The following is an 18530-nucleotide window of genomic DNA, read 5'->3' as shown; positions in this document are numbered from 1 at the left end:
ACTTTTGGGCATTACATTTTGGGCATCTAGTGCAATGTGAGCTGCCCTTGTGCATCCCACCTGGCTGATCCCAGACCCAGCGTCCTATCTGCCAGTTTCATGCATGCACATAGGATATCAGGACGTGAGACAGCCAAAGTGGCACGAGGTGATCATGTTAAACACCTGGATTGCTCCCTGGTGTTCAGACACTCCATTTATTTGTCCGCACCCTCATGCTGAGCTCCACCTCCCTCTCCTGGTCCCTGCCACCATGAGGAGGCCGAGGGGAGGTGGGGTGGGATGGGACAGGGCTGTGACAGGCCTTGGAGTGACAACAGCCCCACATGAGAGGCTGTCCTCACACAGACGGGAGTGACTGTGGGCTCTCTGTGTCGGCCATTTTCCCACAGAGTTCTGGGTTTTGTCCATCCCGCTATGTTTGAACAAGGCAGAAGAGCAGCAGGCCTATTTTTACCAGCAGCTGAGGGCTGGGCCTTCCATCAGCTCCAAGCACTCACCCTGTGATGCGGTGGCCATGTCACAGCAGCAGAACGTTGGCGGTGCCCATGTCACAGCCGCCACGGGACGGGTATAAAAAGGGCTGTGAGCTGAGCCAGACAGCCCAGGCTGGAGGCGAGGAGTGGGTGAGCAAGGGCTGTGGTGGGGAGGAGGGCAGAGGTGGGGAGGGCTGGGATCAAGCAGGGAGCCAGGGGTTGTCCCTGACAGGACAGGCAGTGGTTGTTGTTTCTTTGTTGTCTAGAGCTGGAGGCTTGGACAGGGAAATGACCAGACCACAGCTGGGTCTTTTGGCCACCAGGGAGACGTGGGACTAACAGGCAGCCTTGGCCTGTGGTGGGGAGAGCCCTTTGCAGGAGCAAGGGCTGTCCTTGCCTACTGAGGGTGGCTGCTCCCCGTGTCTGTTGGTGTTACCCCGTTTTTGCAGCCACAGGACCAGACTGGGCTCACAGGCAGCTGGATGTGTCCCACAGCTGTGATGTGGGGAGCTCCATGCCCTTGCTGTTTCTCCATGTGAAAATCACAGAATCACAGAATGGCCGAGGTTGGCAGGGACCTCTGAAGATCATTTAGTCCAACCCCCCTGCCGAGCAGGATCACCTAGAGCATGTTGCGCAGGATGGCATCCAGGCAGGGTTTGAGTATCTCCAGAGAAGGAGACTCCACAACCTCTCTGGGCAACCTGTCCCAGTGCTCTGTCATCTCACAGTAAAGAAGTGCCCCCTCGTATTGAGCCAGAATCTCCTGTGCTTCAGTTTGTGTCCGTTGCCTCTCATCCTCTCACTGGGCACAACTGAAAAGAGACCGGCTCCATCCTCTTGACACCCTCCCCTCAGATTTGTATACATAATGAGGTCTCCCCTCAGTCTTCTCTTTTCCAGGCTAAACAGGTCCAGTTTAATCTCAAAGTGCATCTCAGAACAAAAGTTTCCAATTCATGAACCTGATGGCTGGTCCTTCTGGTTTGTGTGGTCCTTGTTTCCTTATCATATTTAAATATCTTTATACGTGATATATGCACATAAATAAATAAATAGATATAAATATATATTTAAGCATATTCTACACCCCTTCTATTATATGTGTACAGAAATCTGTAAATATTTTATTATGCACACATAATGATATAAAGGGAGTGGGAAGCCAGTCGGTGCTCTGAGATCATGTAGGTATGAGGGCTTCAAAATGTGGCAAATGGACAGTCATACGGCAGTACAGAAACACATGGGACGTGAGCCGCCAGTCACGTCCTTCGTTCAGCATGAGGAGGCAGGAGGCTGGGGCACGTTGTGCCTAACAGGCTCTATGCAGACCTCACCATGGGGTTGGGCACAACTGGGATGCTCTGTGCTCTGTCTGGTGATTTCATCTGAGGCCTTCAAAGGAAAGCATTTCACTGTCTTACCTGTCTTCTGCTAGAAAACATCCATTACCCATGGAAGTCCTTGTAGGTTTTTCCATAAGTCAATGACAATGGTACAATACCAGTACATTAATAACATTTCAATAACTCCTAAAAGTCGTGGTAGAATCTAAGTTTTACCAAAGTATATAAGCCAATTTTTTTACAATTCAGGAGTCTCTGGGGTCCGCTGTCATGAGAGACAGTACTGCACTGTTTTAGTTCCTGTGTACTGGAATCTCATCAGTTGCCTTCCTATGATTCTTTTTATTATTACTTGAATCAGTGAGATTGCTAATTGGATAGTATGACGCAACTAGTATATAGAACTGGAATATTTTCTAGAAACTCAGAGCCTTAAATTCTTTGGCAATTTAACATCTATGGCATTGTTTCCACTCCTTCCGCTCTGAAGTTTTGAGCCAGACTTCTCCCAGTAATGTTGATGTAAAGCCAAGTGAGACATCCTCAAGCAACTCAGAAAGTGTTAAGAAAAGATACTGGTTTAACATAAGAAGAGTATTATAAAAAGATGTGTTACGATAAGTCTTAATCATGTTGCAACACATCACTTGGAGGTGTTGAAGTTACACTAGGACAGGTGTAGTGTAGGGCTTGGGGTTAGGCTGGATGAGGATAAATGGAAAGCCACTCTCCACAGCCTGTTGCCCCAGGACACAAAGACTGCAAACGAAACAGTTTTGAATTCCATTAGCAAAAAAAGTCCTTCCTCAGAGCTGAAACCTGATTCAAATCCCATACAGCGCAAGGTTATGATACCTCTCGTGCATGAGTGTTTACCGACTTATGATTCATAAGGTACCAAACCCACAAAAATCACATTTGGGCTCAACTTAATCACTTTTCAAAACCCATGAAATTAAGTCACTTAATCACATTAAGTATGCCAGATCATTATGTTTTAAATCTGGCGTGGTCTGTGAAATTGATGTCTTGTATTTCTGTGGTACCAAGCTGGGGTTTCACAGGATCCAGAGAGAAGGGCTCTGGTAGGCAAAAAGCAAGCTTTACTACCCTTATGACTTTGGTCTCTTCAAAGATCTGCTTGGTACAGCCCATAGGAGGGAAGAGGGGCCCAGGAAAGCTGGTTGACATTCAAGGATCTCCTCCTCCAGACTCAAGAGAGGTCCATCCCAATGAGCAGGAAGTCAGGCAAAAATGCCAGGAGGCCTTTGTGGATAAACAAGGAGCTCCACACAAAAATGAAGCATAGAGAGGGCAGAAGCAAGGACAGGTAACCTGGGAAGAAGACAGAGTCATTGTCTGAGAATCCAGGGATGAAGTTAGGAAAGCTAAAGCCCAAATTGAATTGAATCTGGCCAGGGATGTAAAAGACGACAAAAAGGACTTGTATGAGTTCATAGGTGACAAAAGGAACACTAGGGAAAATGTGGGCCCATTGATGAGTAAGAAAATGGACCTGGTTATGCAGACCACAGAGAAGGCTGAGGTACTGGATGACACTTTCACCTCAGTCTTTACCAGCAAGACTGGCTTTCAGGCATCACAGGTCCCAGAAACCAGTGGAAATGGCTACAGCAAGGAAGACATACCCCCTTGGTGGAAGAGGGTACTTGATAAGTCAGGCAATACTTCATCAAATTGCAAATACGTACATCAATTGGGCCCTGATGGGATGCACCTATGAGTGCTAAGGGAGCTGACTGATGTTATGGCAAGGACTCTCTCAATAATTTTCAAATGATCATGACAACTGGGAGAAGCATCCAAGCACCAGAGGAAAGAAAATGACACTCCTGTCTTCAAGAAGGGCAAGAAAGAGGACCTAGGGAACCACAAGCCAGTCAGCTTCACAGCAGTCCCTGGGAAGGTGATGGAGCAGCTAATCCTGGAAAGCATTTCCAGGAATATGAAGGACAAGAAAACCACCAGGTGTAGGAAGCATGGACTCACCAAGGGGAAGTCATGCTTGACTTAAAATGTAATGGCTGTCCCGTTAGAGGAGGGGAGAGCAGTGGCTATTGTCAGTAATACTTTTGAAACAGTCTTCCATAATATCCTCACAGACAAGATGATGAAGGTGGATTAGCAGACAGTGAGGTGGACAGAAAACTGGCTGAATGCCCAGGCCTAGAGAATAGTGACTAGAGGCACAAAGTCATGTTGGAGGACAGTCACTATCAATGTGCCCTAGGGGTTAATAATGGGTCCAGTCCTGTTCATTGTCTTCATTAATGATATGTATGAATCTGGGCAGAATGTGCCCTCATCAAGTTTACAGATGACACAAAGCTGGGAGGCGTAGCTGATACAGCAGAGGGCCATGCTGCCATCCAGAGGGACCTCAACAGGCTGGAGAAATGGGCTGTCAGCACCTCATAGAGTTCAACAAGGAAAAATGCAAAGTCCTTCACCTGGAGAGGAAAAAACCCAGTCACCAGGACTTACTGGGGGCCACCCAGCTGGAAAGCAGCTGTGCAGAAAAGGCCAAGGTGGTCCTGGTGGGCACCAAGCTGAACATGAGGCAGCAATGTGCTCTTGCTGCAAAGGAAGCTTGCAGTATCCTGGGCTGCATTAGGCAAAGTATTGCCAGCAGGTCACAGGTGGTGATCCTTCCCCTCTAGGCAGCACTGGTGAGGCCACATCTGGAGTGCTGGGTCCAGTTCTGGGCTCCCCAGTACCAGAGGGACCTGGGCATACTGGAGAGAGCCCAACGCGGGGCCACCAGGATGATGAAGGCACTGGAGCATCTCTGCTGTGAGGAGAGGCTGGGAGAGCTGGGGCTGCTCAGCCTGGAGAAGAGGAGGCTCAGGGGGGTCTCATCCGTGTCCCTAAATCCCTGAAGGGAGTGTGCAGAGAGGCCGGAGCCAGGCTCTGCTCAGTGACCCCCAGAGAGGCTGTGGGGTCTCCTCCTTGGGGATCTCCAAAAGCCGCCTGGACGTGGTCCTGGGCAGCCTGCTCTGGGTGTCCCTGCTTGAGCAGGGGTGGCACCAGACACCTCTGCGGCTCGGTGTGCCCAATCCACCCCGGCTGCGGGTTCCCCCCCTTGTTCCCCCTCCCCGGTCTCTGGGCAGCTCCCGGCGCGGAGCGCCTGAGACGCTGCTGGCACGCGGGGAGATGCAGCGCGGAGCGGGGCACTTTTCCAACAGCTCCTCCGGCGGGAGAGCCAGCGGCAGGCTCCCCTCGGCTTCCTCGGGCCGCCGCCATGCAGCGAGGCAGGGTAAGGGCGGCGGGGAGCCATGGGGAGGGAGCCGAGGGCCGGGGCAGGGGCATGGGGGGAGCCGGGCAGGGCGGCGGGGCCGGGGTCCGGGGGTCGCCCGGCCGCGTCCCCGCTGACGGCGGCGTCGTTGCAGGTGCTGGCGGCGCTGCTGTGCGCCGCGCTGCTCCCGCTCCCCTCGGACGCCGCCAAAGCTCCCAAACGGCCGGCTCGGCCCCGGAGCTGCGGCGAGCGGCCCGAGGAGCTGCTGGAGCAGCTGTACGGGCGGCTGGCCGCCGGCATGCTCAGCGCCTTCCACCACACCCTGCAGCCCGAGCCGCCCGGCCGCCAGCACAACGCCAGCTGCCCGGCGGGGGCACGGCCGGCCGGCGACAAGAAGCTCCGGCTGCCCGTCAACCTGCGCAGCGCCTCGCCCTGGGCGTACAGGTGAGCGGCGGAGGGGCGAGAGGGGTCGGGGTGGCTCGGAGAGGGGCGACACGGGCGGGGACGGGGGCTCCGGGGGCTGTGCCGCTGCTTGGAGGGGCGGCGGGGACGGGCGGGAGGCGGTGGGTGAGGAGAGACCGGGGGAAAGGGGGGACGAGGAGGGATGGGGGCGAGGCGGGAGGGGGGCGAGGTGCGGCTGCATGCACTGGGAGCACTCCCTAAGGGGGTCCGGACAGCGTCGTGTGAGAGCCCCAGCCGGACTGCATGCAGAGGGGGGGCTGACTGGATGCAGATGGGAACATGACTGGACATGGGAGGGAACCCAACTGTACACAGAGGGGAACATGACTGGACGCAGAGGGCAACATGACTGGATACAGAGGGGAACATGACTGGACACGAGGGGGAAACCTGACTGGACACAGAAAGGAACCTGGCTGGACATGGAGGGAAACCTGACTGGACTTAGAGGTGAACCTCACTGGACATAGGGAGGAACATGACTGGATGCAGGGGAGAACCTGACAAAAGGGAACCTGACTGGTCACAGAGGGGAATCTGACTGGATGCAGAGGGGAACATGACTAGACACAAAGGGAAACCTGACTGGTCTCAGCAGGGAACCTGACTGGACGCCAAGGTGAACCTGGCCAGACACACAGGACCATCAGCAGCAGGCCGTAGCCAAGCACGCTGCCCATCACCTCATGGCAGCCCCATGGGGCTCAGGTGCTCTCCCCGAGCCGTGATCCCAGCCACCGCTGGTTTCTAAATGCACCTGAGAGCAGCGCGTGCTCTGGGTGCAGACCAACGGAGCTGTATCTCCACGTATCCCAACACTGATATTCCCAGCGGCTTTCTGTCCGGTTTGCTGTAAGAGCGTAGGAGAGGCATGAGTGCTGCAGTTCTCTACATCTGTTTTCAACCAGCGCTTCACAAACACACATCCCCCGAGGTGGCTGACAGGCTGTTTTTAGGGGGGTGTAAAAAAAAATAAGCAAACTAAATCTGCTGTTAGGCTGCTTAATACCCCAAAACAAGGGTCTGCACTTCTGTGGGATACTCTGAAAAAGCTTGGAAACTTTGGTCCCATTCTCACTGATAAGTCTTCTGGTAGTTTCGGCTGAAAAAGAGTGACAGATTTGGGGGCACAATTTCCAGCTTTCCGTGAAGACGCTGCAGGCAATGGGAAGCTAAAACACGCACAAACTTTAAAGGAACTTTCTTGCTACTTTCTGCGTGTTATCTTTCATAAATACTCTGACACAGTTACTGTATATCCAGCAAACTTAAATACATCTCCTTGTTAGCAATCTCCCATAAACATTTATTTTGTGGCATGGTTTTTGCCCACTTTTAGTTTAAGAAGTAATCCTACTGAGAGAAAAATGGTTTATTTGATCAATAAGCCTTTCATAAACAACGTATTTTTAGAAACAGTATTTTTAGTAATACATTTTTTCAAAGCAGTCTGAGAATTTTTTAACCAATCTAAACATGCAAAAAACAAGTATGATGAACACCTACCGGTAGGCTCAGGTATTTTTACATTGGTTTTCACTCGTGCTATCAGAAAATTGTTCTCCTTGTCTGGAAGTGGTGATTTCCATACTCACATCTCTTTGGGCAGGTATTTATTTTCAGTTGGAGCTCTGTATAGGCTTAGTTCATAAGAGAGAACACTGTCTAGTTAGCAGATCTCACCGCTTTGTCTCTTGATCCCATTTTTACTTCATCATTACCAGTATGAGACAGCAACAGACATTGCAAGATGTGTGAAGTATAAAATTGCTCATTACGAACAGTAATGTGCTTTTATTATTACAACCTGCTGTTTCATAGATTGTGAAGCCAGATAGAAAAAACATTAGGAAGATCAGGTCTGCTGTGCAGCATTCAGGTAACAGGCATTCACCCCGTTACCCTCTAAGCAGTCTCCCAAATCCCATTGGAGCTGTTGTGTCTCTTCAAAAAGGACGTGCCGCTCTCCATTAAAGCAGATCGTGGCACGTTATGTCTTGTCAGTGGTTAACCAACTCCACTTAAATGATCCCAACAATTTCTTTTCCATGGCAAGGGTGTTATTCTGAATATCCTCGTACAGCTCTCTCCTGTGTTACAGAACTATTTTTATGATCCTGCTTACATTTAATTCTTTCAGGTTTTCCTCATAAATTGCTCCCCTTCCCTTATCTTACCAAGCAAGGGTCATGGCTGTTGTGTGCTGCTGTGTTTTTGAATCACTGGGGTCATTCATGCAGTGAAGGCCCAGAAGCAAGCTCACCAAGTTCCACCTGTGAAGAACAGGCAGTCCCCTCTTTTACGGCAGGATGGGGTACCCCCAAAGCACGACTGGCACTGTTTGAATCTTGCACTGAGATTCCTGCCCAGCTCCAGCGTCTTGCAGACTTCAGAAGCTCTCCAGGCTCTTTTCTGCCACTAAAGAGTTACAGGGCAGTTGATTTCTCCTTAATGCAGACAGGGTCCTTTTTCTTTTTGACCTGCATTTTCATGTCTGAGATATATTGTGCTATTTCTCTGTCTTCACTGGTGTTGCAGCAGTTCCCGTTGTGACCATCTGCAGATTTCATTAACATACTGTTTATACTCCCCATTCCAGATCATTAATAATAAAGATATTAAGTCTGGCTCTACTTACCTTCCCCTGCAGATCTCCCTAGGTACCTGTTCCCAGCTGTTTAACACTGCTTCTTGTAATTCTTCTGCTCGCATGACAGTTCAAGTCAACTGAAATTTTTTCAAACCAGCATTTGTGAGAAAGAATCAAATATATTACTTAGGGATCCGTGCATAACATCCACCCTACTGCGCTGCCTGTATCCAAGCTTGTCATTCTGTTCAGTGTGGAAGAATTAGGCTTGACTGGGTAAAAGTACAAGTGATCCTTGTGTAGTTTCTTTCCTTGTCTTTGTTCTGTTCTCATTACTTATTTTGTATTTAATATCTTTAATTTTGTTATACAAATTACAAGACTTACTTCACTTCTGGCTTGCTACAACCCAGAGATAAAGGAGTTGCACATGGATTGCACCAAGGATCCATCTGATCCAACATCCTGCTGCTGGCAGGTAACTAACAGTTGGTATTTCAGGCAAAAGTTAGGGGAAAATATTAATTCATCTGCCTGATACTGAAATACCATCCTGACGGTCACAGGAGATCAATGTATAGCTTGGAGCATGAAGTTTAGCCACCTGTATTGCTCTTTACCCTGCAGAGCTATAAAGAGACATCAGAGTTCCCTGAACTGAAGTCAGTTGAGCTGAGTAAAATCTGGAGGATGCTGGATGTGCTCAGCACTGCAGGAAGCTGGTCCAGGAATTACCCATTTTTTAAAAAAAAAAGTAGAGTCAGCAGCAGCAGCTCTGCCTTGAAAGCAGCATGCTGTGAAATCATCAGGCTGATGGTGTGCCAGTTTGTGACATCTCTCCAGGCACTGCTTGTCCTTCTTGGTAGCATTGCGTGGATACTCAGCGAAACCCAGAAAGCCTGCTTCTGCAAAGAAGTGCCGTGGTCCTTGGCCATTCCTGTGTTTCACAGGAGCTTCAAAGGAGTTCATGCACGGGCTTGTCTCACCATCCTGCTTGACAGTACAGGATGGGTGTCGCCTGTTAAAATCTACAGAAGCCACAAGCATGGTGGATCCTTACCAAGGCAAGCTCAGCTCCAGAGATGCACACGCAAGTAACTTTACTCACAGACACGAGCCATTAAAAAGGGGTTAATTTTAAGCACATGCCTACATGTTTGTAGGCTCCGATCGTAAAGCTAGGTGTACAAGTTGAACCGTCTGGTCCCACTGAAGTCAATGGCAAGTTTGCAGACAGTGCTGATCTGTGATTTCTTTGACTGCTGTTCCATTAATCAGCCTCAGGTGCTGTTCCATTAATCAGCTGTTTATTTTCATCGTCTTCGGTTTTATTATCTGTTCTCTTAGGGCTCTAATACCTTTCATGGCTAGAAATTACAGGAAGAGTTATAGGAATACATTCAGAGGCTTCTGCAAACACACTTCTGCATGAATTTGGCAAAACCCTTTATGTATATTCAAGAATTCATTCCTGATTCTGAACTTCCAAGTCTCATGGCTTCTGTGTCTGTCTCTAGGAGCCTACTCATATGTTTACTAAATGTTCACTTACTGGGTTGAAAGATGAGGTTAGAGCTTTAGTTTCTCAAAAGCTGAGCCTGCCTTCTTTTGTTTTGCATCCAGCATTTTGTCTCTGCTAGAAAAGTAATACAGAACTTCTGTAGAGAGGTGATGATTTCCATGGGGGGTTGTTTACTGATAGGCAGTAAGATGAAATAATCAGCAAAGCTTCTCAACATCCTTTAAGGATTCCTTCTTAAACTCCTTTCCATACTGAGATCCTAGGTAGCAACACTGAGTAAAACAGATTTAATTGTTATTGTCAGTGTTAACCTGATCATGAAACCCTAGCTAGTCCCTCTCTTGAACATTGCCTAGCTTGTTTTTTCTGCTTTTCAAAAAACAATTTCAGTTTATACACATCCTTGGCTTAGTGCTTATTTACATAAATCTCAACAAAAGCAATACAGGCAAGTTTGTCTTTACCACTAAAGGCAAGCTTGTCTGCTGTGCTTTTGAAAAAATGTCATACAAGAGGTGGCGTTTCCTTTAAATAAGACTCCAATGATTTTCAAGAACCTTACCCAGGACATTTTCCAAGATTTAACGCTATCGTGTGGCTCAGCATGCAAGACCCAGAGATGCAGGTGAGGGCAAGAACAGAAGGGGATGCAGAACTGCTGTCCTCGTGGTTTGAGCGCATGCTCGTACAACAGCTGGATGTTTTCAGAGGTCTAACATGCACATCATTGTCCCTTTACTTCTCGCTCTGAAATATTTACAGGATTAGGAGCTAACAACTATTTTTTTCTCTTAGCAAGACATGTATTTCTCTGTAGCAGGTGTTCTTTTGTTGAGTTTACATTGTGCTTAGTTTGTTTGATATGCAGGTAGCTAAGTACAGTGCTCATGTAACTGAATAGCCTCACAACAGCTGTGATTTTCTGAAGAGGTAGCTGTACCTGCCGAATCCAGCACAGCATCAGACCCTCTGGATTTGGACTATGAAGTGCTAATATTGTTAAAAATGCTACATATAAAAGTAGCAGTACAGGACAAGACAGATGAAGTCTTTGCAAGAGCTTTGCTTGTGACAGAAGTGTCTCTCTTGATTTCCAGGCTTAGTGCATAAACGGCAGGAAGTTTGTTTTTCACTGGGAGCTCTCAAAACACTTACAGGGTCATAAGGAAAAGCAACCTAGAACAAGTCACACTTCATTAGCAGTTCCAGTTCAGTACAAACCCGCTTCTTGTTGCAGCAGATGGAAACACAGCAGCCCCGCACAGCTCGCTGCCCTGTCACTTGCAGCTGAGGAGCACAGGTTAGGCAGTCAGCTTGCTGCATTAACAGCAACATCAACAGCTCCTCTCAGCTGACTGCTGTGTCCACCTGTTAGGTGCATCTTTCACTACGCACAGGAAGGAGTCAGGGAGAACTTGGGGCATGCTTTTTATCCAGTTCTTTAACCCAAGTTTAACCAAACATGTTTGTCCTGTTGCAGAAGACTTAAAAATGTGACTGGTAGAGCTTGGAGTAATGGAGTTGCATCAAGCTTCAGCAGGAGAGCCTGTCGTTGTGTGCACAAAGTGATTACATGCAATGCATGAAGGCAGGAGGCAGGTCACACAAGTGCCCTCACATGGCTAGGTTACTGAGGTCTGCTGGCAGTTCAGACCCCATTGGTCTGGGCTGCCTAAAAACAGTAAAATGAGGCTTCAGTTACATTCGTGGCCTTTCTTAACAGGTTTGAGCTGAAGATGCAGAACCTTGGGTATGGTTCCAAAGTGCAGTGTACATTTAGTGCAGCATTCAGTTTCAGGAGGCATTGCTCCCCAACTTCTGGTTTGTTATTACTGAAGTTCTGGTCTGGATGCAAAACCACCTCTATGTTTTGGATTCATTTTGGGGTTTGGAGCCTCTGTGATTCCTTTCAGTCCTCATCTCATGGAGTAGCGGTTTCTATACCACACTTGAGAATATAAGAGATTTTCCAAATAAAGTAGGAAATCATACCACACCATCCTTCCAGAAAACCTCACTGATGCCAGACTTTTGCCACATGAGAATTCAGAATGGGGAAGTTTGTTGTAGACCCTGATTCCACTGACATGGTCCTCTTGTTATTAGTGGAAGTGCTGTTTGCATCAAGCTTTTTTGTGCTTTCCAGTAACATCATAAACCAGGTGCTAGAGATAACACAGTATAGGAAATACCACTGGCTTGACACACGGTGAGTTTAACAGCCTGCCACTGAAATTATTCACGTTTGGGTTTGAAATGGGAATGTATCGCAGGAGAAATGACCGTATTCCACTTTCTGCTGGCTAGCAGACATTTTATTTCACATTGGTGTGAGATCCTGTAACATGAAGGTATTTCCTGGGGAAAGTAAGCAAGTGCAAATGGGACAGAGAAGCTTTGCAAAACGCATCTGCAGCACCACAGATGTCTGGCTGTGGGAGAACTGGTCGCATTTCTCTGCGAGGAAATCAAGTTCCTTAAACAGGCAAAGAATCCAGAATATACAGTAAAATATATACCACAAAAATAACAGTAAAAAAGTATTTTCTTTGATGAAGGGATAATCCGGTTTGTGTTTGTCTAAAGCTGTGGTTCCAGATTTGTTTTAATGTGATACACTGGCGTTACTTCTGAAAAGAGCAGTCCCCCTCCGCCCCCATCTACAGCTGCGTGTCCGCGCTGCCTCGTTTGTGTAGGACTCTGCTCACATGCGGCAAGACAGCTGAAGACCCGAATCCAGCTTTCAGCCAGGCTGCTTTCCAGTTGGAGATATTCCCCCATCAGTCCTGTGACCAGAAGGACATACGCACCAGCACAGGGCAGAGGTGCGAGGGAGAGCCCGGCTGCTTTTTTGGCAGCTGCAGATTTTGTTGAATTAAGTGCCCGTGTCGTTACAGCTGGAGGCAGGCTTATGCTGCCCCTCCTGCAGCAGAAGTCCCTTCTCATCTCAGAGGCCACTCGAAAAGATAAAAGGCTGACATGTTTGGGATGGGCAGTGATGCAAACTCCAACACTCAGACTGTGGCATTTCAGGAAACGTAATTTGGGAATCACTTTAAATCCACTGAGTTTTTCAAATGGTTATTTTAAAAGTGCTGCGGGAAGGGGGGCATTGTATATTCAGTTTGTATCACCCCATAAATAATGATATTGATTGATAGTTACTTCATTTGTTCACTTTTCTCATGTAGCTGTCCCACTTCATCTCCTGCTTGGTGGTCCTACCCTGATCCCATATAGAGGGTGGTTTAAAACCCGGTGCAAGAAGCTTTACTGGCTTTGCAGCACTTCACATCACAATAAGCATTACAGCTGTGTACGTTCCCTAATATCAAACCTTTGGCTGTTACTCATTTTTTTAGCCTCCCCTGCTGTAATTTCCAGGCCAAGCACAGGAAATGATTGATTATGTTTGCAAGAAAAACCCCACTCTGCTTCACTGCTGGAAAACTTACCAAATAAAGAGGCAGTCAAACACTGCAGCAGAGCCTCTGGGCAGACCGGGGAATCTCCTGTGGAGGTTTTTAAGAACAGGCTGGACAAACATCAGCAAACACATCCAAACGTGCCTCGGTGGAGACGTTTGGCCCAGATGACCTCCCAGAGCGTCCTCCCACTCCCACAGCCTGCAGGAGAGGCCTGACAGCTTGCTGCGCGTGGGTGAACAGCGTGCTGCGTGAAGGAGGAGCAGGGGCACAGGGAAGAAAAGGGTTTTCTGTTAGGTGAGAGATGAGTGGGTGCTGCTGGTAAGAAACGCGGGGTCAACATCCTCCCCAGGGCTCTGGGGAAGGAGCACAGAGGCGGCCCGCGCTGACATGCAGCGCATGGTTCAACCAGCTCTGAAGCAGGGCCAGTGCTGAAGCGCCAGGGAAGAAGGGGATCTGGGGAGAGGTTGCAGGCACAAAGAGGACTGCAGGCATATGTTACACGTATAAAAAAACATCCTCTTTTTCTGGCAATGCAAACATTTTTGCTGGACTAATGGTACCCAGTTGTAATTAACAAGTTACAGCCATGCCCCGTGATTATTTCCAGTATAAGCAAGAAAAGTAAATTTTTTATGCCGTGTACTCCTTTTTAATTTCAAAAAAAACAAGCTGACTTTATCAGCTTTTACTGTCTGCTGAGAACACCAGTTTTAAGACAGTCAGGATCACTATTACTTGAAACCCTAATATCGTGCCTTTATTTCTGCCTCCAACTGCGACCAATGAGGAATGTTGTATCTTGGACTCTGTTGGTGCAAGCCGTACTTAGGCTCCAAGCTTTCCAGCGACTGCTAATGGGAACTTTCCAGAAACGGTGCTTTAGTAAGCAAAGCGAACAGGTAAAACAACAAAATGTAGGACAACAAAAAATAGAGGATGCACACTCTGGAACCTTTGGGGCAATGCCTTACTTCAAAATGTGGCAGGAGAGGGCAGCAAAAACATTAATATTGCAGTTTATCTCAGCGTAGGCGTGCATGTGTTATTCTGTTACAGAGAGAAGAAGAGACAAGAGAGGTGAATTAGAGAAAGAAATGCTGAGTTCTGCTTTGAAGGAAAAGGAACATTTACAACCCTGAACACTCCGAGCATACTTTAACTCTATTTAAATTATAAAATTTTAAATCATCACGTCATAGCTTCTATGGTAACAATGCTAACAAGTAGTTGTAGTAATTTTTAAGAATTCAAGGTGGATCAGAAGTTTGGAAATGTCCAAGGTTCTTTTTTAATGTTCCAGTTACCCACTCAGTCAAATGCAAGACTTGCTCCTTTTAAACCCCCGAATCCCACATTTCAGAAAGCCAGGCACTTCATACTTCAGCGTGCCTTGTAGGACCCGAGCAGTTCTGTAAGTTAGCTGTTCATGCTTTTTCTTTCCGTTTTACAAATAAGAAGCCGGACAGCAACAACTACAGCTGTTTTTCCTGGCCAAAAAAAGAAAAGAAAAAAAAGCCAACAACAAAAACGCTATATAAATGTTTACAGTCAAATAACATTATAATAATGCTTTCCAGATGAATACATAGAGAGATACTAATGAATCTTTATTATTTGCTTTCCTGTAGAATTTCATACGACCCCACGAGATACCCTAAGTACATTCCCGAAGCGTACTGTCTGTGCAAGGGCTGCCTCATGGGGATCTTTGGCGAGGAGAATTTTCACTTCCGCAGCACTCCCGTGTACATGCCCACTGTCATCCTCCGCCGCACCTCGTCGTGTGCCGGGGGCCGCTACGTGTACATGGAAGACTACGTCACTATCCCAGTGGGCTGCACTTGTGTCCCTGAGCAAGAGAAAGAGGCCGAAAGCGTAAATTCCAGCATAGATAAGCAAGAAATGAAGTTGCTCGTAAACCAGAACAAGCCATCATCAGAATGAAGAGTGTATGAAGAATCACCTGTACAGGATTCACATCATTTCACCACCTCAGGAAACTGCATGACAGCAGAGAACACACCGGCTTACCCTGATTCTCTACTCACAGTTATTTCAGTTATAAGATGGAAATTTTTGTCAGGTCACTCAGATCTTTAGCGACAGCAATTCATACCAAGAACTTCTTTAGCTCATGTGAGTATTTGTTGCAAATTCCAGTGTAGCTTCTTTTTTTTTTTTTTTTTCCTTAGAGCAGAACATTTTATTCTTGCTTATTCACAGTAAATTTTAGGTGATGCAAATGTACGACATGCTGCCTATTACTATAGCAGACTACTGGTTGTAGATATTTTGAAGGAGTCTCTTATATTCTACTTTTAAATACTTTTATATAAAGATCATACAGCCACCACACACGTGTCAAGTCAGCAGTTAAAAGGATGTTTTTTCAGGCAGGGAGAGCCTTCCTCGATACTGCATATCTCAACTCAAAGCAGCGTTCTTGGCTGTTACACCTTTGGCTGTTTATACACTACAGAATGAGAACCTTCACCGTGCTGGAGTCATTCATGAAACAACATCCTACGAGTGCTGTTTTTAAACTTGCCAAATTGCTAAGGGTACAAAACCGTTGAGAAAAAGCATGCTAGAATATTATAAAAGTGAAGCGGACTTTTCTGGTGTGGACTATGTCTAATTGCAGAGAAAATATCCATTAGAAAAAACAAAGCTTGGTTCCCAAGAGTTCTGTATTAGATTTCATTCACCACTAACTGCTTGCTGTTTCTTGTGTTCTGTGAAGTTGAAAGGCCAAAACGTTTTTCATGTTAGGAGAGGAAATTCTCCATTAAAAAATCAAGTACAAAGTGTAGGCTTCATTCACGTACCTGCAGATGAGTAAACAGTCTACATGCTTAACATTTAGATGGTACAGAGGTCACTAAAGTGAGTCCAGACAACTCAAACTTGTTAAATCCAAATGATTTATACCATTAGTGCTGCTCGTTTTTCCCTGGGTTACCAGTAGCAGACAATCACCTGCAAAAACAGTCTTTTTACTTCTTTGCAGCCTACAGGAGCTTGGGGGCAAGACCTGACTGCAAACCCTCGGTACACAAAAACCTATGTTTCCAGAGCGAGGGTCTGAAGGCTGACTTAGTTGAGGGAATGATAATCAGGAATAGCATACCCTGCATGACCACAACTGCTTAGAGAGCTGCAGTCACCAAAGCTGATAAATCTCAGAATGAACAGCAGAGTGTCTTTTAACAGTCGAATGATCGTGACTGCAATGTCATTGCAAAACAGAATAAATACCGTATGTGCCAAGGTATTTGCTACATCGAGAATTTCCAAATTGGGCTTAGTTCACATGGAGGAAGCCCCTACTGTACACAATGGCACATTCACTACTTCGGGCTGTCATTGGATGAAGAATGGAAAGACTACAAGCCGAACAGAATTAACAAGCTAACAGAGAATTAAAATCATATGACAACTTCTTGTTTTGGTGGGTAATTACTGACTGTGCCCCTTATGACTCAGTACAGCATAATAGTATTTTCATAGTGCAATCTGTCTAGCTTCTTACAAAGCTTAAAACAACTTTAAGAGCTTCAGAAACCAATAAAAGGAAGATTCCCATCACAATGTCAGATTTACGTTTATAACTGTTTTTTCTTTGGGGATGTTTTTTTCACAATTCTACTTGTCTTTAGCTCTGTGTCTCCTCAAACCGGGATGCTTCTAGCTCAAAGGGATGCTCAAAGAAAGGTTCAAAGGAGGTCACAAAGTGTTTACGCTACTCAGAGAACAGCTAATTGCCTAGCTGCTGCCGGCAATTAAAGGTAGTTACCTGTTCCCCAGAGAACGTAAATACTTGCAGCTATTACAGCCACTTTTCCGTCCTCCTAATGTGGAAGGACTTCTCACCCTCTGAGAAAAGGGAAATGCTAATCAAAGACAGAGGGCCTCAAAAGGGAAGCACAGCCAGAGAAACACTGCGTTAGATGATGTTTCAGCAATCCCAGTTCCTTAAGGTTTCACTATTACATAGTGTTTTCTCTCCACACTCACTCTTCAGACAGGGTGAAATCGGACCTTCAGACTCCCCAACATATAAATTCACTGTAAGATGCAGTAAAACCCCACAGCAACAACAAAAAGACCCCAAACCATACAGCCCTCAACACTTAGTAAATACTCAACTGCTAAGCTAAGGAGTGTACATGCATTTATTTGTGCGGTATTGAGAAGGAAAAAAAAAATATCTCGCTTTTTGTTGTAACACTCTGTCCTTCAGGCAGAAATTACGGAATCAGTTTGAGGTTTTCCAAGTAACCAGAGCATGTTCTGGGAATTCCTGGGAATGCTGGGCTAAGAGCAGGTAAATGGAACACAACTGGTTCTGCCAATCCAGAAAAACAGATGCTTTAGCTTACATAAAGCTCCAGGAATTGGATGACTGAAAGGAAAGTATTAGGGAACTGCAAAACCTCAACGGATCAATAGATTATGTATGTTGGCGACCTCCTTCTCTTCATATGCAACAAGTGCAGAAAGCTTCCTATGGTCGCAGGCACCTTCATGCTATTCCACTTAGAAACCGGTTTCCTTTTTTAATCTCCATTCACTTCTGTGACAAACACTTTGGCTGAGCCAATTTGCTTCCTGGTCCAGCTCTCCCATTAGATGTCTCTTAAAAGCTGTGTTTATGTTTCAGCGTGAGCAACTGTTTGATAATAATTTGTTAGTGAACAAGTGTTTCTTAATACTTCACATCAAAAGCTATTAGCCATGCAAACATTTGTTAACCTTCATAACACCCTTCCATTATAACCTCCCCCCCTCCCCTCCACGTTACTCATGTGGAAAAGTTCAAGTATTAAATGCTGTTTGCGTTTGTTTGGATTTTTTTCCTTTTTTTTTTTTTTTTTTTTAAGATATCATCACATCATGGATTTATATCAGGTTGACTTCAACGGCGGTGTGACATTTTCCAGCTTCTAGCCCTCCGGTTACAGCTGCTGTAGCCTTGCCTTTAATTTGCATGGGGGGAGGGAAGTTCATTGGAGTTGCTTCAAGGCTCACAAACTGTTGACACAAGGCAGACATGAAATGCCTCATTGAACCAGCTCCAGGCCCAATAAATGCAAACAATTCAAAGCTGAAACTATCTGGCAGCTGCAGCTGATTTGAGAATTTTTTTGTTGTGCCAGGAAAATCTTTTCCTTCAATGAGGTTGTCCCTGGAATACATTAGGAGCCACAAAACACGGAACAATATCCTCAGTAAAGAACTTTTCTTCTCTGTAGTATCACTTAAGATACGTTGGAAAATTCGTATCACGCAGGAAGGCTGAGGAAATCCTGAGATGCCAGCTTTGGTTTAAAGGCCTGTCATTGCATGGAGGTGTTCGTGTGAGCAGGCAGTGGCCTACAGCTGCAAGTAAACACAAAATCACCAGCAGCAAGGGGAAAAGGGAAAAAGGCTATTACACACACCCA

At 46.4% G+C, this 18530-nt stretch overlaps 1 protein-coding gene across 1 annotated transcript; it reads left to right on the top strand.

Moving 5' to 3' along the window:
* Window positions 1-4889: 4889 nt before the first annotated feature.
* On the top strand, window positions 4890-16670 carry IL17D (interleukin 17D). The gene is made up of 3 exons (XM_040544030.1): window positions 4890-5102; window positions 5236-5525; window positions 14712-16670. The coding sequence occupies exons 1-3, from the start codon at window positions 5088-5090 to the stop codon at window positions 15025-15027; spliced, it is 621 nt and encodes a 206-aa protein (XP_040399964.1). The 5' UTR covers window positions 4890-5087; the 3' UTR covers window positions 15028-16670.
* The last annotated feature ends 1860 nt before the right edge of the window (window positions 16671-18530 follow it).

This window comes from Cygnus olor, chromosome 1 (genome assembly GCF_009769625.2).
Source record: "Cygnus olor isolate bCygOlo1 chromosome 1, bCygOlo1.pri.v2, whole genome shotgun sequence".
NCBI classification, from domain to species: Eukaryota; Metazoa; Chordata; class Aves; order Anseriformes; family Anatidae; genus Cygnus; species Cygnus olor.
This window is presented reverse-complemented; position numbering and strand designations above follow the sequence as displayed.

What these genes read in the sequence shown, in the direction of transcription:
- IL17D (XM_040544030.1), top strand. An exon ending in GCCTCGCCCTGGGCGTACAG is followed by an intron (nt 5,526 to 14,711) that starts GTGAGCGGCGGA and finishes GCTTTCCTGTAG; the next exon opens with AATTTCATACGACCCCACGA.